The 17,667-nt window shown below is 42.9% G+C and overlaps 1 protein-coding gene across 2 annotated transcripts; it reads left to right on the forward strand.

The window, feature by feature from the left end:
* Positions 1 to 715: 715 nt before the first annotated feature.
* On the forward strand, positions 716 to 15,496 carry LOC106604855 (fructose-bisphosphate aldolase B-like). 2 transcript variants are annotated; one of them, XM_014199918.2, is made up of 9 exons: positions 716 to 728; positions 10,622 to 10,734; positions 10,980 to 11,185; positions 13,238 to 13,292; positions 13,458 to 13,618; positions 13,836 to 13,919; positions 14,153 to 14,327; positions 14,522 to 14,721; positions 14,928 to 15,496. In XM_014199918.2, exons 2-9 carry the CDS (start codon positions 10,623 to 10,625, stop codon positions 15,021 to 15,023), a joined length of 1,089 nt encoding a protein of 362 aa, XP_014055393.1. In that variant the 5' UTR covers positions 716 to 728; position 10,622; the 3' UTR covers positions 15,024 to 15,496. The 2 variants fall into 2 exon arrangements, with proteins under 2 accessions (XP_014055393.1, XP_014055392.1); XM_014199917.2 differs by lacking the exon at positions 716 to 728 and adding an exon at positions 8,121 to 8,331.
* The last annotated feature ends 2,171 nt before the right edge of the window (positions 15,497 to 17,667 follow it).

Consider the following 17,667-nt stretch of genomic DNA (forward strand, 5'->3'; position numbering starts at 1 on the left):
TAGCGAAATGCTTATGCTTCCAGATCCGACAGTGCAGCAGTATCTAACAGGTAATATGTAACAATCCCACAACAAAACCTAATATCGAATAAGTTCCACAGCAAAACCAAATACACACAATCTAGTAAAGGAATGCGATAAGAATATATAAATATAAAATATATGGATGAGCAGTGACAGAGCGGCTAAAATGCAATAGATAGTGTAGTGTAGACTAGACTAGACCGCAGACTGCAGCTGGAGAACTAGAGAGAGATCATATTGCTACCAGGAATGTGACCAGGTCAGTGAGGGCAGCTGAAGACAGGCTTGGCTTTATGCAGATGGAGAAGTGGCTCTCTCGTTCTAACACATGTGTAGTAGAGTTAAAATGGTTATTCCATCAAACTTCAAATTATTAGAATAGTACACAACGCAAAACAGAACAATCAGGTTGAGGGTCAGTGGCCAAAGCCCGCGAACAGGAATATTCCAAGTTCAGAAGGGGGGACAGATCGCTATGATCGCCAGGAATTTTACTTTTGGTTTCTAATTTTAATTGTTGCGCTACTGGTGCTGCCTGTTGATGTTAGGTAGGCAGCTACAGTAGCTGAATGATGTTAACATCTTCGGGTTTTGTTTCATTAAATGTATTTTATTTTATCTGGGTGCTTGCGTCACCTACTAACACCCTGGTACTACCCGTAGCTCCCGTTCTCCTCAGTCTGAGAAAACACTGAGAGAGAAAGGTATGGGTTGCAGATTACTCCTTTGTAGAAGTCCGTAATGTGAAATAAATAAAACGTCTCAAGGTTAATGCTGTAGAAATTGTTATAAGGGAGTGTGAGACTATTGAAACACGTAACTTTCAGAGTTTTATTGTTGTTATTAATATAGTTTACAGAGTGCTAAAAGTGTTGCTAGCTAGCATGCCTTTCTGTGATGCAGACGGCAAGCTGAGCTGCCGACTTGTGATGGTGTTGCATTATGGGACATGTCGTTTTGGCCCTCTAAGGTCTGAATGGGATAAAGGCGATTTCACGTTGTAACTTGTTTGTGTTGCAGTGTTTTTGTACATGAGTTGTTGTATTTTGGTACTGTCAACACTGAAAGCACCTAGCAATGTATTGGGGATGTGAGACAGGATATGTGTTTTACCTTTCTTCATGCTCCTGTGTAGAACAACTTGTCAGGTTGTGCATTGGAGACTGATGTGTTCCTGTCCTGTCTTTTCACAATACTATTGCAGGTATGGTTCTATTGTCTAAGAATTAAGATTATACATTCTTTGTATTAAGGACTGGTTATTATTTTATACTATACATTATGGCTTTATGTATGAGTGTGATTGTGAGAGTCTGAGAAAACACTGAGAGAGAAAGAACAACTTGTCAGGTGGTGCATTGGAGACTGATGTGTTCCTGTCCTGTCTTTTCACAATACTATTGCAGATCAACATAAAAGCCTAAAAGACAGCCGTGGTGTCGCTCTTCATTTCTTGGTTCTCCTGTGGTGCATAGTAGACCCGCTACACATGCATACACCTCTCTCAAGTGAATGAGAGTCTGATGGGAATGTACTTTGACCGAGAGTATTTGTAAGACCATTGATCAGGGGTTCATGGTCCATCTTGTGTAAGCTTGATTTGCAAGAGGTTGTGCATTAGCGTCCCACCCTGCCTACCTCATACCCAGGGTTCAAATACGTTTGTCTGATGCAGTCATTCACACAACCCCTGCTGTGTAGCAGAGCACCCCTTCCCAATGTCATTCTCACACAACGTTGTTGTTTTGGCCTGTTATCTCGATCAATCTAAGCGTTTCTTTCATGACTGATATCTGTAGTGGAACAGGGATTTACAGTGCCTTCAGAAAGTATTCATACACCATTTTGTTGTGTTATAGCATGAATTCAAAATGGATTAAAAAGTTGTTGTTTTTCTCACCCATTTACACACAATACCCCATAATGGCAAAGTGAAAACATGTTTTTAGAAATGTCAAATTGATTGATAACGAAATAAAGAAATATCTCATTTAGATAAGTATTCACAACCCTAAGTCAATACATGTAAGAATCACTTTTGGCAGTGATTACAGCTGTGAGTCTTTCTGGGTAAGTCTCTAAGAACTTTGCACACCTGGATACAACAATACTTGCCCATTTACATTTTTTTTTATTCTTCAAGCTCTGTGAAATTGGTTGTTGATCATTGCTATTCAACCATTTTCAGGTCTTGCCATAGATTGTCAATCATATTTAAGTCAAAACTGAAACTCGGCCACTCAGGAACCTTCACTGTTTTCTTGGTAAGCAACCTCAGTGTAGATATGGCATTGTGTTTTAGGTTATGGTCTTGCTGAAAGGTGAATTAATCTCCCAGTATCTGGTGGAAAGCAGACAACCAGGTTTTTCTCTAGTATTTTGACTGTGCATAGCTCCATCACGTTTCTTTTTTATCCTGAAAAACACCCCAGTCCTTAACGATTACAAGTATACCCATAACATGATGCAACCACCACTATGCTTGAAAATATGTAGAGTGGTACTCAGTAATGTGTTGTGTTGGATTTGTCCCAAACGCAACACTTTGTATTCAGGACAAAAAGTAAATTGCTTTGCCACATTTCTTTTGCAGTATTACTTTAGTGCCTAGTTGCAAACAGGATGCATGTTTTGGAATATTTGTACTCTGTACACTTCCTTTTTTTCACGCTGCCAATTAGGTTAGTATAAGGGAGTAACTACAATGTTGTTGATCCATCCTCAGTTTTCTCCTATCACAGCTATTAAACTCTGTAACTGTTTTAAAGTCACCATCGGCCTCATGGGGAAGTCCCTGAGCGGTTTCCTTCCTCTCCGGCAACTGAGTTAGGAAGGACGCCTGTATCTTTGTAGTGACTGGGTGTATTGATACACCATCCAAAGTGTAATTAATAACTGCACCATGCTCATAGGAATATTCAATGTCAGGTTATTTTTTTAATTTGAATTTTTGATCTACTAATAGGTGTCCTTTTTGCGAGGCACTGGATAACCTCCGTGGTCTTTGTGGGTGAATCTGTTTTTGAAATTCACTGCTCGACAGAGGGAGCTTACAGATAATTGTTTGTGTGAGGTACAGAGATGAGGTAGTCATTAACCAATCATGTTATTATTAACATTATTGCCCACAAGGTGAGTCCGTGAAACCTATTATGTGACTTGTAAAGTAAATTTTTTTCTCTTGAACTTATTTAGGCTTGCCATAACGAAGGGGTTGAATACTTATTGACTCAATACATTTCAGCTTTAAATTTTAAATAATTTGTAAACATTTAGAAAAACATAATTCCACTTTGATATTATAAGGTATTGTGTGTAGGTCAGTGACAAAAAATTCTCAATTTAAACCATTTTAAATTCAGCCTGTAACACAACAAAATGTGGAAAAAGTCAAGGGGTGTGAATATTATCTGAAGGCACTGTAGGTTGTCCCTGCCCATGGCCATTAGAGTAATACTTATCTGTCCCCAGTAAATGATTACAATGTGTACACCACATAACACAATTCAATTTCCACCAAATAAGTTATTTTTCAAACATGACTTACTTGGTTGGCACACATCAGTTGACCTTTGTATTCCTGAACTGTTATAAAGTGGTATTGCGTGATTCCAAAGGAACCTTATCAGAGCAATATATCAGATACTGCTGACCTATGCAGACATAAATTACTTATTAGTTGAGTTTTAGGGGGTTCTGTAATTTCGACACCAATCCATTGTAGACGATAACTCCATTCTAAAACCGACAAACCCAGACGTAGAGAAAGATGTCTCAGATGCCAAGGGGTTTTGTACTGAGTATTTAAATACTGTGTTCTCGACATAGCTCATTCTACTGTACATTGCATTTTAGTTAACACTGTTTATACACACACCGCATATTTGTTTATATACTGGATTCTTGACATAGCTCGCTCTAATATATGTACTGCTGTACATATCCTTCTTAGTATATCTTGTGAGGGGAGGACGGCTCATAATAATGAATGGGATGGAGTGAATGGAATGGTATCAAACACATGGAAACCATGGCCCAGTACATCACCGGGGCCAAGCTTCCTGCCATCCGGGACCTCTATAACAGGCAGTGTCAGAGGACGGCCTTAAACATTTATTTTATTTATTTATTTTTTACTTAACACTTTTTTCTTCAAACTTCTTAAAGTATTGTTAGTTAAGGGCTTATAAGTAAGCATTGCACTGTAAGGTCTGCACATGTTGTATTCAGTGCATGTGACCAATAAAATTGTATTCACATTTTTTGATGTATTTGATACCATTCCACCAAATCCGCTCCAGCCATTACCACGAGCTCGTCCTCCCCAATTAAGGTGCCACCAACCTCCTGTGATGGAAACCAGGTGTTTGATGTGTTTGAGACCATTTCATCATTCATATTGTATTAAATACATCAGCAGATGTCACAAAGTGCTTATACAGAAACCCAGCCTAAAACCCCAAACAGCAAGCAATGCAGACGTACAAGCACGGTGGCTAGGAAAAACTCCCTAGAAAGGATGGAACCTCTTCTGGCTGTGCTGGGTGGGGATTATAAGAGTACATGGCCATTAAGGCCAGATCGTTCTTCAAGATGTTCAAACGTTCATAGATGACCAGTAGGGTCAAATAATAATGACTGTGGTTGTAGAGGGTGCAACAGGTCAGCACCTCATGAGTAAATGTCAGTTGGCTTTTCATAGCTGAGCATTCAGAGGTCGAGACAGCAGGTGTGGTAGGTAGAGAGAGAAAGGGTCTAAAACAGCAAGTCCGGGACAAAGTAGCACATCCGGTAAACAGGTCAGGGGTTCCATAGCCGCAGGCAGGACAGTTGAAACTGGAGCAGCAACACGACAAGGTAGCACGTCTGGTAAACAGGTCAGGGAGGTGCCATGGCCACAGGCAAAACGGCAGAAACTGGATCAGCAGAAATTCCGTTCCAGCCATTACTGTGAGCCTCCTCCCCATTTAAAGTGCCATTTCTTGTATTTATTTTTTGTTTTTGGTGTATTTGTTTGACATTTTGCTATTTTGTAAAGAGCTAGCTACATACGCATTTCACTGCACCCTCTATATCATCTGTTAAACTGTGTAAGCGACCAATTAACTTTGATTTGACAGACAGACAGACAGACAGACAGACAGACAGACAGACAGACAGACAGACAGACAGACAGACAGACAGACACGCACACAATAGCAGGAAAGACAAGACAGTATGAAACCAGAAAAGCAACATTATAATAAATATTATCTGGATTTAATTTAAGGGACACACACTACCAGGTACAACCCCAAATCCGTAAACACGGGCACCCTCATAGATATCATCCTAACTAACTCGCCCTCCAAATACACCTCTGCTGTTTTCAACCAAGATCTCAGCGATCACTGCCTCATTGCCTGCATCCGTAATGGGTCTGCGGTCAAACGACCACCCCTCATCACTGTCAAACGCTCCCTAAAACACTTCAGTGAACAGGCCTTTCTAATCGACCTGGCCGGGGTATCCTGGAATGACATTGACCTCATCCCGTCAGTAGAGGATGCCTGGTTATTCTTTAAAAGTGCCTTCCTCGCCATCTTATTTAAGATGGCATGCTCCATTCAAAAAATTTAGAACCAGGAATAGATATAGCCCTTGGTTCACTCCAGACCGGTCTGCCCTTGATCAGCACAAAAACATCCTGTGGCGTTTTGCATTAGCATCGAATCGCCCCCGTGATATGCAACTTTTCAGGGAAGTTAGGAACCAATATACACAGGCAGTTAGCAAAGCTAAGGCTGGCTTTTTCAAACAGAAATTTGCATCCTGTAGTACAAACTCAAAAAAGTTCTGGGACACTATAAAGTCCATGGAGAATAAGAGCACCTCCTCCCAGCTGCCCACTGCACTGAGGCTAGGAAACACTGTCACTACCGATAAATCCACAATAATTGAGAATTTCAATAAGCATTTTTCTACGGCTGTCCATGCTTTCCACCTGTCTACCCCTACCCCGGACAACAGCCCTGCGCTCCCCACAGCGCTCCCAAACCTCCCCTACTTCTCCTTCACCCAAATCCAGATAGCTGATGTTCTGAAAGAGCTGCAAATTCTGGACCCCTACAAATCAGGCGGGCTAGACAATCTGGACCCTCTCTTTCTAAAATGATCTGCCGAAAATTGTTGCAACCCCTATTACTAGCCTGTTCAATCTCTCTTTCATATCGTCTGAGATTCCCATAGATTGGAAATCTGCCGCGCTCATCCCCCTCTTCAAAGGGGAAGACACTCTAGACCCAAACTGCTACAGACCTATATCTATTCTACCCTGCCTTTCTAAGGTCTTTGAAAGCCAAGTTAACAAACAGATTACCGAACATTTCAAATCTCACCATACCTTCTCCGCTATGCAATCTGGTTTCAGAGATGGTCATGGGTGCACCTCAGCCACGCTCAAGGTCCTAAACGATATCATAACCGCCATCGATAAGAGACATTACGGTGCAGCCGTATTCATCGACCTGGCTAAGGCTTTCGACTCTGTCAATCACAACATTCTTATTGGCAGACTCAACAGCCTTGGTTTCTCAAATGATTGCCTCGCTTGGTTCACCAACTACTTCTCCGATAGAGTTCAGTGTGTCAAATCGGAGGGTCTGTTGTCCGGACCTCTGGCAGTCTCTATGGGGGTGCCACGGGGTTCAATTCTCGGGCCGACTCTCTTCTCTGTATACATCAATGATGTCGCTCTTGCTGCTGGTGATTCTCTGATCCACCTCTACGCAGACGACACCATTCTGTATAGCTCTGGCCCTTCTTTGGACACTGTGTTAACTAACCTCCAGATGAGCTTCAATGCCATACAACTCTCCTTCCGTGGCCTCCAACTGCTCTTAAATGCAAGTAAAACTAAATGCATGCTCTTCAACCGTTCGCTGCCTGCACCTGCCCACCCGTCCAGCATCACTACTCTGGACGGTTCTGACTTAGAATATGTGGACAACTACAAATACCTAGGTGTCTGGTTAGACTGTAAACTCTCCTTCCAGACACATTAAACATCTCCAATCCAAAATTAAATCTAGAATCGGCTTCCTATTTCGCAACAAAGCATGCTTCACTCATGCTGCCAAACATACCCTCGTAAAACTGACCATCCTACCAATCCTCGACTTCGGCGATGTCATTTACAAAATAGCCTCCAACACTCCACTCAACAAATTGGATGCAGTCTATCACAGTGCCATCCGTTTTGTCACCAAAGCCCCATATACTACCCACCACTGCGACCTGTATGCTCTCGTTGGCTGGCCCTCGCTTCATACTCGTCTCCAAACCCACTGTCTCCAGGTCATCTACAAGTCTCTGCTAGGTAAAGCTCCGCCTTATCTCAGCTCACTGGTCACCATAGCAGCACCCACCCGTAGCACGCGCTCCAGCAGGTATATCTCACTGGTCACCCTCAAAGCCAATTCTTCCTTTGGCCGCCTCTCCTTCCAGTTCTCTGCTGCCAATGACTGGAACGAACTGCAAAAATCTCTGAAGCTGGAGACTCTTACCTCCCGCACTAGCTCTAAGCACCAGCTGTCAGAGCAGCTCACAGATCACTGCACCTGTACATAGCTCATCTGTAAATAGCCCATCCAATCTACCTCATCCCCATACTGTATTTATTTATTTATCTTGCTCCTTTGCACCCCAGTATCTCTACTTGCACATTCATCTTCTGCACACCCTACCATTCCAGTATTTAATTGCTATATTGTAATTAGTTCACCACCATGGCCTATTTATTGCCTTACCTTTCTTATCCTACCTCATTTGCACATGCTGTTTATAGATTTTTCTAATGCATTATTGATTGTATGTTTGTTTATTTCATGTGTAACTCTGTGTTGTTGTATGTGTCGAACTGCTTTGCTTTATCTTGGCCAGGTCGCAGTTGCAAATGAGAAATTGTTCTCAACTAGCCTACCTGGTTAAATAAAGGTGAAATAAAAAAATAAACACCATCATCATGCACTCAATGCGTGCTGTAATGTATAACAAAGGGTTTGCTGAGTATATGTGGTGTTTTCTCTTGGAAGTCATACTATCAACTTCTGATACAACTCAAAGTACACAAAAGATGCATTGATACACTAACAAGCCCCGGTCCGACTTTCTCGACCAATTGCAGCCTCCCGCCTCCGTCATCCCGTCCAATAAATAATGCTTTGTAAACCGGATTCGGCCTTCTCAATTAGTCATAATTGTTGCTTGGAAGTAGGAGACCGTTTGTCTATTCATTTTCTGCAGCTGTCGACTTTGTCATACTTTTAAGTAAGTTTTCCTTTCAGCTTCATGCTTAGCCTAAACGTATTAAAACGTTGGAAAAGTTTTCCGGTGCACAGCAGAGCTGAAAATAGATGCTCTGAAATGTTGCAATGGGATTGTAGTAGGTTACAATGTTTCAGCCCGATGTTGCAAGACAGTCTTTGGAAATTAGCATTTTTGTTTAGGCTCAATGAAGTATGCGAAACTCTGCAACCTATGCGTCAGATACCTCTTCTGTCTAGTCAAAACAGTGTAGGCTAACCATTTTTAATGCAAGTGTAAGCCTACAATTGTTTTGCTTATCTCAAATGTAACTATACACGTATATAATTGAAATCATGGTTTCTGTAATTCGACAGCGCGTGATTGTCAGTGTTTAGGTAGTCTGAAATGCCCCACAAAATGTAGATTTAAATCCGCGTTTTACCTGCGCTTATGTTCTGGCTGGCTTAACTTGTGTTAATTATGTAGGGTAATCTTGTTATCGCGAATGTGTTGGCAAATATACTTTTATGGTCCTCCGGAACGCTCTTTCAATTATAATTTAAATGGTTCGACTGACTCCCAGTTTACTGTGAATCTATTTGTCCTAGGGAGAGGGTAATTTATCAGGGGTGTATTCATTATCAGATTCTGTTGCAAAACGTTTTATACCAAACACTAAAGGTGACGTAAAAGCTGTTGGGTACATAAACGATAGTGCTGAGTGATTAATGCATTTCGAGGTCGTTTTCAGTTCTATTAGGATAATCACAGTTTTCGATTACTTCGTTTTAAAACATTAAATGCATTATAAAATAATGACAAACTGATTTTTGGCGCTTTATAATGGAAATTCCAAAGCCAATGTTTTTATGTAACCTTTATTTAACTAGGCTAGTCAGTTAAGAACAAATTCTTTTTTACAATGACGGTCTACCAAAGGAAAAATGCCTCCTGTGGGGGACGGGGGCTGGGATAAAAAACAAATGCGACAAAGCACAGACATAAGACAACAGAAATAATAGTGAACATTAGTACTGCCAAAACATTGAAAATATTACGTTGTCTCAGTCAGGTCCACGTTGGGTAGACATCAATAGAAGAATAGGAAATTCAATGAAATATATGTGTATATTCGTTTTTATTTGACTATTTTTAATTCCTCAGTCATCTCATCTCTGCTCAGGCAGTATCTGGCAGCCAACCAGACAAATCTAACGTTATCTGTGCTCCCCAGGTTTACTGTCTTTAGCCAACCTATGTAGCTAACCTGCCTATGCTGCAGAGCTGTCATTGACAAAATAATTTTACTAGTTCTTCAAAGTATAGCACACTTTCAACCTGTCATTTAGTTGTGTACATTCCTCTCCCATGCTGTCTATGCAGTCTGTATCGAACGTAGCAGGCGTAAAAGTATATGTCTAGACTCTAGAGGGAAGAGCTGAATCGAGAGATTTCACTCTTGCAAAAATGCGTTTATGGGTTATTTTGGGCCAAAGCTTGTCACCTGTCTTCCCGCCTTTGGGACAACGACTCCCATTGTTAGGGCGGCGATATGAGCATCTCGTCATTATATACAGATCTCTGATCAGTCTCTGTCGGAGCCGGAAACAGGCGCTGATTATGGTAGCTAATTACCATAACCAGAACTAGGTTGAATATTTGCTTAATGAAAACTAAAACTCCTTTCAGCCCAGCGTCCCACATAGTTCTTGACTTGATTTCTCTCGTGAATTATTTGATTCCTCTCTTGAGAAAAGGCACGTTGGGCTCACAAAAAAAAACGAACTAAAGTGAATTCAAGTAATTGAACAGAACTCGGTCAATTAGTTGTTTAATAATCAGAAAAAAATGAAATGTCGGTTAATCGCTAAGCATTATTAAACGAAGTTGTAGCAGTTTTAATTTAATGTCTAAAACACGTTGCCATTCCAATCTGGAAAGTCAGCGACGTGTTTGTCACAAGCTACACATATAAATTATAGATTTTTCTATGCTCTAAAGTGGAGTGATGTCTTCGGTTCCTTTAAACTTCATCCAGCCACTTATTTTTTTTTTATAGAGCCAACTAAACGTTTTTTTTTTGCAACAGAATCAGCGTAATACACCCCAGCTTTCAGACTAAAGTTCAAACTACAAGCCAAATGTTGACAGTTCCTGTACAGTGGTAGTGGGTACTGTCAGTGTCTGAGAATAAACCACACTTGAACCACCATCAGGACAAACTAGCCTACATAACTGGATTTAGGTTACTGGATTTAATTTATTAAATTCCTTTTTGTTTTCTTTTAACTGACATTTCTCACCTACACAGGATGACTACCCAGTTCCCATCCCTCTCTCCGGCGCAGAAGAAGGAGCTCTCTGACATAGCCCAGAGGATTGTGGCTCCAGGGAAGGGCATTCTGGCAGCAGACGAGTCCACAGGTGAGTAGGCCAAACTGGCCATGGAAGGACTGGATGAGTGGGGTGGAGAGGGTGTTGGCGAGGTGGGAAACAGCTGTTGCATTTTCTCAGCAAGTAGTGGTGGCCTGTATGGGTTTGGCATCTGAAGTGTAAGAGTTGGAGGTAGCCTTAATTTGAGAAGTTGTAGGAATCTGTAATTCTTAGATATTGTTCTCCCCCCTGAAATGCCACTAATGTTCTTTCCTGCCAATAATTTCTCCATCCAGGCACCATGAGTAACCGCCTGCAGAAGATAAACGTGGAAAACACTGAGGAGAACCGTCGGACTTTCCGCGACCTCCTGTTCTCTGCAGTTGACCCCAACTGCATTGGTGGAATCATCTTTTTTCACGAGACATTGTATCAGAAGTCTGACAAGGGTGTCCTCTTCCCCCAGGTCGTCAAGGACAAGGGCATTGTTGTCGGCATCAAGGTGAGGACCAGCAATGCCATCCTTGATCAGGGCAGTGAATTGTACTAGATCAAACGCTGAAATTAGTATGCAGTTGAAGTATGTAGTAGGCTAGTATGGGTATTTGGACACGGCCACACTCTTCCCATAGTCTACTGATAAGATTGGTTAGGTGAAGGCAATTATAACCATATGCCCAACCAGCCAACAACTCACTCCTGGAGTATCTACTGGTTTCACTTATCAAGGTTGTGTGTGATGTAATCTAATGGCACTATAACGATCAAACACTACTGGGAAAGGGTAGGCTTGGGCTCTATACTGTATATACTGGGGTATTTTGAAAGTGTGTGTTATGCCATCACTTATTACAAAGTTAAGTATAACTATAAGAAATCTATGATGTGTCAAATGAACTATTTCCAGCTCAGGACTCAAGCTATGCATTTGTTTGCTAAGTGTCTAAATGTCAAGCTCAAGCTTCTTGGTTACAGCCGAGACATTCAATCAAGATCCCTGTTGCCTAAATGATCATATCACCTCCACCTTACCTGTCACCCTAGACCCGCTTCAATTTGCTTACTGCCCCAATTGGTCCACAGACGATGCAATCGCCATCACACTGCACACTACCCTATCCCATCTGGACAAGAGGAATACCCATCTAAGAATGCTGTTCATTGACTATAGCTCAGCATTCAACACCATAGTACCCTCCAAGCTCATCATTAAGCTTGAGGCCCTGGGTTTCAACCCCGCCCTGTGCAATTTTGTCCTGGACTTCCTGACGTTCCGCCCCCAGGTGGTGAAGGTAGGAAACATCTCCACTTCGCTGATCCTTAACACTGGGGCCCCACAAGGGTGCATGCTCAGCCCCCTCCTGTATTCCCTGTTTACCCATGACTGTGTGGCCATGCACGCCTCCAACTCCATCATCAAGTTTGCAGACAACAGTAGTAGGCTTGATTACCAACAACCACGAGACAACCTACAGGGAGGAGGTGAGGGCCCTCGAGTGTGGTGTCAGCAAAACAACCTCACTCAACGTCAACAAAACAAAGATGATTGTGGACTTCAGGAAACAGAGGGAGCAGCTTCTATCTCAAGGCCATCAGACTGTTAAACAGCCATCACTAACAGAGGCTGCTGCCTACATAGACTTGAAATCATTGGACACTTTTTAAAAAATGGATCAGTAGTCACTTTAATAATGCCACTTTAATAATGTTTACATATCTTGCATCTCATGTGTATATACTATATTTTATACCATCTATTGCATCTTGCTTATGCTGCTCTGTCATTGCTCATCCATATATTTATATATTCTTATTCCATTCCTTTACTTAGATTTGTGTTTATTAGGTAGTTGTGAGGTTCTAATTCCCAGAGTGTCAATGCAGCTGCATCAGACAAAGACATTTTCACACAAGCGCTGATATTTAACCGTACCTCATAGGATGAGTCTCCTCCTACACCTCTGTACAAACATTGTTCTTTACTGCTAGGCAGGACACTAAGTGATACGGGCCATAAACTTTTATTTTTCCCTTATTAAAGGTGACCTGACCTCAACCCCACTCCATCACTAATCCATGGCTTTCTCCCCTTATCAATGCCTGCCACATGTAATCGCTTCCCTGCACTCAACACATTCCAAGCTTAATTGCACACACTATATACCTTCCTCCTATAACCATTAACTTCTGGTGTAGACCCTCTAAACCTCAGCACTCCCTCAGTGACATGAATAAGCATATTTCATATTCTCGGAACCCAACATGTGGAATTGTTAGATTACATGTTAGATATTGCTGCACTGTCGGAACTAGCATTTCGCTACACTCGCAATAACATCTGCTAACCATGTGTATGTGACCAATAAAATTAGTTTTTTAAATTGTTTTGTGCCCCCCCCCCCCATAAAAAAAGGTTTGGGGGAAATGACGCCCCCTGTGTGCACTTTCAAGTATTACATACCCCGGTATGGTACAAAATCGCTATCACTGTATGCAAATCTGGCTACCGCCCAACCCTAGGAAAGGGGTTATAGTTTGACCATTTGTTTTCTAGGTGGACAGTGGCACAGCTGGTCTGAATGGAACAGATGGAGAGATGACCACACAGGGTAAGAATAGCTCTTCATTTCTTTTGCAACTCTGTAAGTAACAAATGCATTAAAGCTATACATTAAAACCAACCAGCTTCTCCAATCTCCATAGCCCACATTTAGTCAGTTTGACATGATGGCATGACCATGGAAGCAATGTAATATAAAAACCTTTTTCATCAGGTCTTGATGGCCTCTCGGGCCGTTGTGCTCAGTACAAGAAGGATGGTTGTGACTTCGCCAAGTGGAGGTGTGTGCTCAAGATTTCAGACGCCTGCCCCTCAGCCCTCGCCATTGCAGAGAACGCTAACGTACTTGCCAGATACGCCAGTATCTGCCAACAGGTGTGTGCATGCCGTGAGAACTTCTTCGTCTTAAAACTGTAGTGTTTAGGGTAAGATAAAATAATGTCCCTGAGGGGGAAATTGTCTTAGATGCACAGTACTGCTACTGTATACACTACCTGACTTCACGCACAAAACTAACATATGAGCTGAGAAATTCCTCAAAGGCAAGGTTTGTCCACACAGTGTCCACATGTGATAACTGTCCTCTCCTCAGAATGGCCTGGTGCCAATTGTGGAGCCAGAGATTCTGCCTGACGGAGACCATGACCTGCTGCGCACTCAGTACGTCACTGAGAAGGTGATCATAACCTTGTTATCCTCTCAAATACTTTGTTGGCTTTCAGTTAAACACTTGTGAATCACATTTCTGTCCTCATTTTCTCTCCCTTCCACAAAGCCAGTGCTGGACTGGTTTACCAGCATGGAATTACAAACTCATACCTCATTCTCCTCTTAGTCATGCTCCAATTTAAGTTCACATCACTGAACCTGAACCAAACGCCTCTCTAAACCCAACCCTCCCCTCACCAGGTCCTGGCTGCCACCTACAAGGCCCTGAACGATCACCATGTCTACTTGGAGGGCACCCTGCTGAAGCCTAACATGGTCACCGCCGGACACTCCTGCCCCAAGAAGTTCACTCCTCAGGAGGTCGGCATGGCCACCGTCACTGCCTTGAGGCGCACCGTCCCTGCCGCCGTGCCTGGTGAGACTGGGTTGGGGGTTTGTCGAGGTGATGGTAATGTAGGTAGTGGGATGTGATCAATACAATGAATGTCCCAAACAGGTGGGGTTAGGTGTAAAGGTAGACTTGAAGTAAAAAAACGTATATTTGGTTGATCGGTGATGCCAAAATGAAACCGTCACCAAATTGCTAAACATTCTACCCCCCCCCCTAAGGCATCACCTTCCTGTCTGGAGGCCAGAGTGAGGAAGAGGCCACTCAGAACCTGAACGCCATGAACCAGACGGCCCTGCACCGGCCCTGGAAGCTCTCCTTCTCCTACGGCCGTGCACTCCAGGCCTCCGCCCTCGCCGCCTGGAAAGGCAAGGCCGCCAACAAGAAAGCGGCACAGGATGCCTTCACCTCCAGAGCCAAGGTAAGATGGAGGGGCTATGCTATTTTAGGGTAGGGTTGACACCTTGCTTAGAGGTGCAGGCTACATGGACATCATTGGGACACTATTGTATGGTGGAGTTCTTGTATCCTGAAGTAGTGTCCCATTTGCGTTCTCCTTTCTCGCTCTCAAAGCTTCATTCTGGAACCACATACCTTGATTACTGAATCACAAATGTACATTTTCAGAGCAATGGCCTTGCCTCCAAGGGAGAGTACACAGCGGTGAGCGGCGCTGACCAGGCCTCCATGCAGTCTCTGCACACAGCTAACTACGTCTACTGACTAGACAACACACATCAGACAAGGACCACAGAATGCAGAAAATGTCACCTGTACACGTCCCGTCCCTTCTCATTCCTGCAATGACAACATTCCCCTATGACAACCCAGTTGTATGAGTTATTTTACTACATAAACAGATTGAGTAAAATAAATAAATGTGAAATGTATTAACTTGGGCCTCCAGAGTGGCGCAGCGGTGCTAGAGGCGTCACTACAGACCCTGGTTCGATTCCAGGCTCTATCACAACTGGCTGTGATTGGGAGTCCCATAGGGCGGCGCACAATTGGTCCAGCGTCGTCCAGGTTAGGGTTTGGCTGGGGTAGGCCGTCATTGTAAATAAGAATTTGTTCTTAACTGACGTGCCTAGTTAAATAAAGGTTTAAAAAATTGCTGTTAATGTGTCGAATGCTGTGTGTGGGGGGAATACATTTAGGGTGTTGTCTGTTAATTAATAAATGGACAAAACATTTAACAACGCCATTTGCTGAAAATGTGACATTAACAATGTATAGAACCTACATGTTGAACTGTAATGGCGACTTTCATGAGGTGGGTACTTAAATTTTATTTGTTTTATATATATATATTATTTTTTTATATGCTACCATTCAAAAGTTTGGGGTCACTTAGAAATGTCCATGTTTTTGAAATAATCATTTATTTTGGTCTATTTAAAATAACAAAGTGATCAGAAATACAGTTTAGACACTTATTGTTGTAAATGACCATTGTAGCTGGAAACGGCTGATTTAAAAAAAAATAATAATAATATCTACATAGACCATTATCAGCAACCACCACTCCTGTGTTCCAATGGCACGCTGTGTTAGCTAATCCAAGTTTATCATCTTAAAAGCCTAATTGTTCATTATAAAACCCTTTTGCAATTGTTAGCACAGCTGGAAACTGTGCTGATTTAAATAAGCAATAAAACTGGCCTTTAGACTAGTTGTATCTGGAACATCAGCATTTGTGGGTTCGATTACAGGCTCAAAATGGCCAGAAACAAAGACCTTCTGAAACTCGTCAGTCTATTCTTGTTCTGCAAAATGAAGGCTATTCCATGAGAGAAATTGGCAAGAAACTGATCTTGTACAATGCTATCTACTACTCCCTTCACAGAACAGCGCAAACTGGCTCTAACCAGAATAGAAAGTGGGAGGCCCCGGTGCACAACTGAGCAAGAGGACAAGTACAGTGTCTAGTTTGAGAAACAGATAGAGGAAAACCTGTTTGTCTACTTTTCAAAAGACACTGGGAGACAAATTCACTTTTCAGCAGGACAAGAACCTAAAACACGAGGCCAAATATAGATGGGACGACTTTGAATGTTCCTGAGTGGCCTAGTTACAGTTTACACTTAAACCGGCTTGAAAATATAAGGCAAGACAAATTGCTGTCTAGCAATGATCAACAGCCTGCTTGACAGAGCTTGAATCATTTTTATAAGAATAATGAGCAAATATTGTACAATCCAGGTATGCAAAGCTCTTAGAGACTTACCCAGAAAGACTCAAATGAACACGTTTGATTGGTTAGTGATTATAGGCCTGCTGAAGTGAAGATTAGCAGGAGTAGGTTGAATAGTATGTCTTCTCATTTTTAGGTTTCACTTTAATTGTCCCCAGGCTCAATTGTTTCTGACATATCAGGCTGGGTGGATGATATTTGCTGGATAATGAAATAAAAACAGGTAAAGATGAGGATGGAGTTAGACACACACACACACAGAAAGAAGCTATTGCTAAACAATATCTTTGTTGAAGAGCCAAAAGCCTGCCTGTTGGCTAGGTGAGTCAGTGAACAGTTCATCTCTCACGGACAAGTGGGGATAAACCGGCTATAGTATCCTGCCAGTCCCCGGAAGGACTTGACCTGTGTCTTGGTGCGTGGAACGGGCCAGTCACGTACCACGTGAACTTCCTTCTCCTGGGGCTTGATGTTCCCACGTCCGATCAAATACCCCAGGTACTCCCCCTCCTTGAACCCTAGTTTGCATTTCTTGGGGTTCGTGGTCAACCCGGCTTGTCTGAGCGTGTCCAGCACCGCCTGGAGGCGCGTCAGGTGCTCTTCCCAACCTTGGCTGTGGATGATGATATCATCCAAATAGGCCGCTGCGTACTGCTGGTGGGGTCGAAGTACTTTGTTCATCAGTCGCTGGAATGTGGGTGGGGCTCCGTGGAGACCAAACGGGAGAACCCGGTACTGATACAATCCTTCTGGTGTCGAAAACGCCATCTTCTCCTGGGAGGAGGCTGCCAACGCTACCTGACAATATCCTTTGGTCAGGTCAAGGGTGCTGATGTACCGGCCTTTCCCAATCGGTCGATGAGCTCGTCCACCCTCGGCATGGGGTAGGCGTCGAACAAGCTTATGTCGTTCACACCCAGGAAATCATTACAGAAGCGCAGTCTACCGTCCGGTTTGGGCACCAACACGATGGGGCTGCACCATGCACTGTGAGACTCTTCCAACGACCCCCATCCTCAGCATAGCCTCCACTTCCTGTTTCACAGCCTTCCTTCGGGCCTCCGGAATCCGATATGGCCTCTTTCGTACCGTTTCCCCGGGCCGGGTACGGATGTGGTGTTCAATGAGGGTCGTGCGGCCCGACTTCTCGGAGAACACCGCCGTGTTCCGATC

Source organism: Salmo salar, chromosome ssa05, assembly GCF_905237065.1.
Source record: "Salmo salar chromosome ssa05, Ssal_v3.1, whole genome shotgun sequence".
NCBI lineage: Eukaryota > Metazoa > Chordata > Actinopteri > Salmoniformes > Salmonidae > Salmo > Salmo salar.